The sequence below is a fragment of the Mustela putorius genome, unplaced genomic scaffold, assembly GCF_011764305.1.
Source record: "Mustela putorius furo isolate JIRA1106 unplaced genomic scaffold, ASM1176430v1.1 tig00003845_pilon_pilon_pilon, whole genome shotgun sequence".
NCBI classification, from domain to species: domain Eukaryota; kingdom Metazoa; phylum Chordata; class Mammalia; order Carnivora; family Mustelidae; genus Mustela; species Mustela putorius.
In genome coordinates this window covers 95,276,228-95,283,082 of record NW_025421998.1, presented here as the reverse complement: position 1 = coordinate 95,283,082, position 6,855 = coordinate 95,276,228, and the positions used below count along the sequence as shown (strand labels likewise).

At 38.9% G+C, this 6,855-nt stretch overlaps 1 protein-coding gene across 1 annotated transcript; it reads right to left on the bottom strand.

The window, feature by feature from the left end:
* Window positions 1-1,373: 1,373 nt before the first annotated feature.
* LOC101678778 (taste receptor type 2 member 39) lies at window positions 1,374-2,383 on the bottom strand. The gene is given in 2 exon segments (XM_013050450.2): window positions 1,374-1,804; window positions 1,807-2,383. Coding segments are annotated over 2 exon segments (1,008 nt in total).
* Between the last annotated feature and the right edge of the window lie 4,472 nt (window positions 2,384-6,855).

Sequence of the window (6,855 nt, the reverse complement as noted above, 5' to 3'; positions counted from 1 at the left end):
TCAGGGTGGCTCTTTCCACTACAGGTCCTAAATAATAAAGCAGTAATAAAGCAGCCCAAAGTCCAGACCTGCCCTGAATAGATTCAAGTGCTGACATCTCTCTCCCGTATTGAACATTTCAAAATTTCAAGGTCTTCCTTACATTTTGTTCTTTTGCCTTATTTATCTTGTCTTAGAGTCCCAAAGACATAGAAGTTCAGAAAACAAGACCCTTTAAGAAGAGTCTCTGCATCTTATTGAAGAGAGAAAGAAATAATGTTTCTATTTCAGGAGGAATTTAACCCGGTTATTACAGATAGGGAGAGAAAGTAGGTTAAGTTTTTATCATAGATTGGTGATTCAACATTGGTTGCTACCCTCAATATGGTTCCATATTTAATAATGAATATGGCCATCTTAGATGCAAAATATTGCAATATATAACTGGTACCTGTCCATTTTTATGTACTGAAATATAAGATAAACTCCCCCAAGTAAAATTGCCAATTAAAAGTATGTTCCTTCAGAAGTATTACTAAACTGTACTTGAAGAAGCAGCAGTTAGTATTTCCATCAACTTATGAGATTGCCTGGTCTCCATAATCACACATAGTGTGTTACCAAACTTTCTGATCTTTGCTAATCTGATAGGTGAAAACTTACACTTCAAAGTAGTCTTAATTTTTCTCTTGTTATAAGCCAGTATGACCATCTTAAAAATTTTTTGTTTTAGAAAATAATCACTTGAGAACTTGAAAGAATTGTTTCAGTTCTAACACCAAAAATTCTGACTTAATTTAGGGGTCAGGCTTAGACATTGATACTTTAAAAAATCTCTCCCAGAGATTTAATGTATAGAATCACTGCTTTAGATGAAGCAAGGGGAGGTAGAAATGAAAGGCTCAGGTAAAGAATGTCAAGCATCACTGTGATTGTGCACATGAAGCAAAAGAGAAAAGTGAAAATCAGCTTTCTGTATTAAAAAAATACATAGAAGGGACGCCTGAGTGGCTCAGTTGGTTAAGCAGCTGCCTTCGGCTCAGGTCATGATCCCAGCGTCCTGGGATCGAGTCCCACATCGGGCTCCTTGCTCCGCAGGGAGTCTGCTTCTCCCTCTCTGACTCTGCCTTCCACTCTGTCTGCCTGTGCTCGCTCTTGCTCTCTCTCTGACAAATAAATAAATAAAATCTTTAAAAAAAAAAAAAAAAAAAAAAAAAAAAAAAAAAAAAAAAAAAAAAACAACCCCAGTGAGTGTTAACTTGGGGGCTACAAAAAAATACATAGAAGATAAAAGAATCAGGTTTGGGAAAGAAAGGGGGTAGAAGGAGAGGGGTATGGGTGGGGGAAAGGTAGAGCTGTTGGGCTGGGTGCTGTTGTACTTTTTTGGGTGTCAGTCATGGAGTCTGCTCTTTTAGGTAAAGATGAACTTGAGATTGAACCTGCTTCCAAGCTCTTCTCAACCCAGGGTTGTCCCGAATCAGCAGAATGGAGTGTCCAGCAGGGTAGGCAGCCATGATAAATCTGCACAAAATATTCCAGTAACTGTTGATGTCAAAGATGTTGGACATATAGAGAAATAGAGCAACTGCATTGAAAATGTAGAGAATGAGAAAGTAGCTGGTAGCTTTGATGGCCCCCATGTGAGCCTCCATGCTGGGATCCCTGGAGCCAGTGGCATTGCTTTTCAAGTGTAGGGTGTGTCTCTTGAGAGACATGATCAGCAGGGTGGCTGAAAGGATGAACATGATCAGAGGAATGAAGACCCCCAAGTTATAGAGAAGAACCAGGTTGACCATATTGGTCTCAGTGAAGTATTTTTTCTTGAGTTGGAGGAAGGGATAGAAGAATTGTGATACACGCTGTAGATGTCTTTAGGGAAGAGCCCACCGTAGCCCAGGGAAATAGACACTGAAAGCCACAGAAGCCAGGGCATCCATCTGGAAATTCTCTACTTCAGCTTGAGGAAAAGGGGGTGGGAGAAATCAACAATCTCCACGAAGTAGAAGAAACTGAGCCAGGCAGAAAACCAGAGGCTACAATGATTTAAGAACATGAAACTTACTTTGAACATGTCATATATAAGGTCTTCATTATAAAAACGTGGGAATGTTGAGCTGAAGGTAAACTCTAGCATCATGAAGCTTTGGAGAGCTATTCTGGATACACTCAAGAAAAACAGGATTCTGCCACAGGTGGAAATTACCTTATTTTTAATCCACTCAGCTGCATTTACAGTCATAATGAACCCATTTGCAATGATACCAGTGATGCATTCAGTGCCTATAATTGTTAAAATCGGTAAGATCTGAAATGGTGACAGTTCATTTTCTGGGGGATTGCAGGTTTTGGTCATCTTAAGTTGTTACCCCTCTTTTGTGTCTGGAGGAAAATGTCTCTCTAGCATTTGTTAGGCAGATCTTTGATAGCTCCCACTCTTTATGTCATAGGAGTAAGTCTTGGATGCATCATTTCCAAATTCACTCCATTTGTTTATCTCACAATTGTTAGCTCTAAATCTGGAGATGCAAATGATGGAAGGATTTGCTTTTTAATCCTCTTCCATGCCCATTGGACTTGTTGGTAGTGGTTCAATTATGGGGCTGGGGAGGATGCTTGTTTATAAACCACTAACATGGCATTGAAGGCCATGGCTTTGACTAGCACCATTTAAGCTGAACATTTGCCCACCAAGTCACCATTTTTTAAAAAATATTTTATGTATTTATTTGAGAGAGAGAGAGAGATAGCTAGAGAGAGCATGAGAGGGGTGGAGGTACGCAGGGAGAGGGAGAAGCAGACTCCCAGCTGAATAGGGAGCCCGACATGGGGCTCAATCCCAGGTCCCTGGGACCATGACCTGAGCTGCAGTCAGACACTTAATGACTGAGTGACCCAGGTTCCCACCAAGTCACCATTTAACTAATTTTACTTGTGACCTCAGGGAACTGATTGAAAATAATAATAATAATAATAATAATAATAATAAATTCAAAGACACAGAGATAGAGACATGTAGTTCTGATTATGTGCTAGGCACTTTTCAAATACTTTCTATAATCACATTTAAGCCTTACAGCAACCCAATGAAGAATATACTTTTTTTTTTTTTTTTAAGATTGTGCCTTTATTACCTACCTTTTCAGATGTGGAAACTGATGCCAAAGTCACACACCTAGAGAGAGACAGAGTTGCGATTCTAACACAAGTTACGTGGTGCCAGAGTCCATGTTCTTTCCCATTATTTATACTTTATACTTCCTGGACCTGTGGATCCTTTTGTGTGGATCCTTTAAGCCAAAGACTAAATTCAGGTTTGACTTGACTGTTAACATTTGTTTTCCTGATAGTCTTTTATGATGTCTTCACTACTTAAAGGAAGAATAATTGAGTTTAAAAAAAAAGGCAACCCAGCATTCTATCTGTGAAATTTTCCTTACTAATTAAACAGAACCCTTCACTTCTGACACTTCAGGTCACTATATGTGTGGGTTTTTGTTTTTTGTGTATGTGTTTTTTCCCACACCAGGTCATTCTGTGACACCAGCCAGTGTCCTACAATTTAACTCAATTTGGACACTACCTACTTGGAGATAGCATCAGATCCCATGGGTTAAGGGATCAGTCCCATAAGACTGACCCCACACCAGATGGCAATCACATATCCCGGTTGTCACCTGTGCTCCTGACCTGTCAGCTGTAAATTAGAGGTTCTCATGGATTCTCTCCTCAGGTCCCATTAATTTGCCAGAGTGGCTCACAGAACTCAAGAAAATAGCTTACCAGTTTTATAATAAACTTTATAATAAAGGATAGGATAAAGGCTACCAATGAACTTTCAGGTGGAGGAGATGAGGAGGGCAAAGTATGTAGCTTCCATGCCCTCTCCAGTGAACATCACATGTTCACTAGAAGCTCTCTGAACCCAAGGAGGCTTCATTCTATAGGCAGGATTGATTAAATCATTGGCCATTGGTGATTGTCTCTACTCTAGCCCCTCTCTCCTTTCTGGAAATAAGGGGGTGGGACCGAAAATTCCAAGCTTCTAGTCAATGATTGGTTCTCCTGACAACCACCCCAGTTTAGGTGTGGTTTTCAAGTCACTTCATCAACAACCAAAAACACCTTTATAATGCTTATGGATTTGGGAATTCTGAAGGTTTTAGGAGTTCTGACAGAAAAAAGGCACAGAGACCAAATGTATCTCTTATTATAAATCATAATATCACAATAGTAAAGCAAGAAGATGCTAATTTTCAAGAGACAGAAATTCTTTGCAAAACAAATTACCTGAGGGGTGCCTGGGTGGCTCAGTGGGTTAAGCCTCTGCCTTCGGCTCAGGTCACGATCTCAGGGTCCTGGGATGGAGCCCCGAATCGGGCTCTCTGTTCAGCGGGGAGCCTGCTTCCCCCCCACCTCTCTGCCTGCCTCTCTGCCTACTTGTGATCTCTCTCTCTGTCAAATAAATAAATAAAATGTTAAAAAAAAAAAAAAGAGGCTCTGTTTGTCACAGCTTATGGTGAGGTTTCTTCCTACAATGGAAAAAAGAATGTTGTTGATAGGAACTCCCAGGGGCAGTCTGAAGTGGGGTGAGGTGGCCTTTCTAGGCAAAGAGATGATTTTTTAGAAGCAGAGCCAGTGGAATTACTAGAACCTGAATGACATACCCAGTTTGCTAAATATATCCAAGTGTGTATTTTTTTTTTTTAAAGATTTTATTTATTTATTTGACAGACAGAGATCACAAGTAGGCAGAGAAGCAGGCAGAGAGAGATGAGGAAGCAGGCTCCCCGCTGAGCAGAGAGCCCGATGCGGGGCTCGATCCCATGACCCTGGGATCATGACCTGAGCCGAAGGCAGAGGCTTTAACCCACTGAGCCACCCAGGCGCCCCCCAAGTGTGTATTTAACCAAGGAAAACTCATGAAGAAAAATTTGAACCATTAAGGACAGAGAAAACGGCTTTAAAAATTTCAGTTTATTTGGTATGTTTTTAACTTACTATTTCAAAATAATTTTGACATAGATATGTGTTGTGTATAGAGAATTCCTATATGCCCTTCATCCAGCTGCCCATAATGCTTTCATCTGACTTAACCGTGGCACTATGACCAAAACTAAGAAGTTAGCACGGTTACAACAATACTAGTAGCTAACCTATGGGCTTTATTTGGATTTTTCCCAGTTTTCCATTAATGTCCTTTTCCTATTCCAAGATCCAATCTACAATTCCATGATGCATTTAATCATTGTGTATTTTTAGTCTCATTCAATATGTAATAGATTCTTGGTTTTTCATTTTCTTTCATGACCATGACCATTTTGAAGAATACTGGCCCAGGTATTTTGTAGAGCAGTCCGGTTTGGGTTTGTCTCATGTTTTCTCATGATTACATTGGAGTTATGGATTTGGGGGAATACTCCGAAGGTGAAGTACCCTTCTCATTGTAGGAGGTACATGATGCCAATGTCTTAGTAGTAGTGACGGGAAACTTGAGCATCCTTGGTAAAAATGACATCTATCTGCCAGTTTTCTCCACCATGATTATTCACCACCCCCCCCCCTTATAATCTCATCATTTGAAGTGAGTCACTGAAATCTAGCCCATACTCAAGGGGAGAGGAATTAAACTTTGCTTTCTGGAAGGAGGAAACTCAAAGAATTTGTGGACATATTTTAAAACCTTCACAGTAATATTCTGGAGGAGTTACTTTGCAGCTATGCAAATATCTTGTTTTTCCTTAAACCCCTCTTCACTAATGTCAGCATTCATTAGCAGATGTTGACTGCAACAATTATTACATTGTTGTGCTGTTCTAATTTTTTATTTTCTTCATTCCTTTTACTTGTATTAATTAGAATTCTTCTGTAAAAAAGAGTTTCCATCATTTATTTAATCAAACATTAATTTGCATTAGTATATACTCATGGATTTTATATTCTGTTACAATCTAATATTTATTATTTATAATGTTACTCAAATTTCTCAAGCTTTGGTAATTGGAAACTCTTTCATGTACGCTCTTATGTCTTTGTTATGATTCCATTTTTATTTTTATTTCCTTACTTTCAGCATTATGGGATGCTCTAGTCATCCTGCCCCAACCCTAGAGTTATCTGTGTCTCCCCAGCCCAATCCCAAAGTCCCTAGCAACCACTAATTTGTTTTTTGTCCCAATACTTTTGCTTTTTCCAGAGGACATATAAATGGATTCATACAGTATCTAGCCTTTTGGGTTTGGCTTCTTTTATTTTGCAAAATGTAGTTAAGATTTAACCATTTAAGTTAATTTATAGTTCAGCTACTTTTATTGTTGAGTAGAATTACATTGTGTGGTTATTTCAGTTTGTTTATCTGTTCTCTTATAAAGACATCTGAGTCATTTCTAGTTTTTGGCAATGATGAATAAATTGCTATAAACATTCACATGCAACATCTTCATTTCACTTGGGCAAATCCCTAGAAATAGGATTTCTGGGTTGTACAGTAAGCACTTAACTTTTTTTTTAAAATTTAATTTAATTTTTTCAGTGTTCCAAGATTCATTGTTTATGTACCACAACCAAGCACTTAACTTTTAAAGGAACTGCTGAACTATTTTCCAGAGTAATTATACTCTTTCTTTCTTTCTTTCTTTCTTTCTTTCTTTCTTTCTTTCTTTCTTCTTTTTTTAAAGATTTATTTATTTATTTGAGAGACAGAGTGTGTGAGCAGGGAGAGGGGCAGAGGGAGAGAGAGAATTTCAAGCAGACTCCCTGCTGAGTGCAAAGCCTGATGTGGGCCTCAATCCCAGGACTCTGAGATCATGACCTGAGGCAAAATCAAGAGTATGATGCTGAACCAACTGAGCCACCCAGGTCCCCCATGTTTTTAATTTT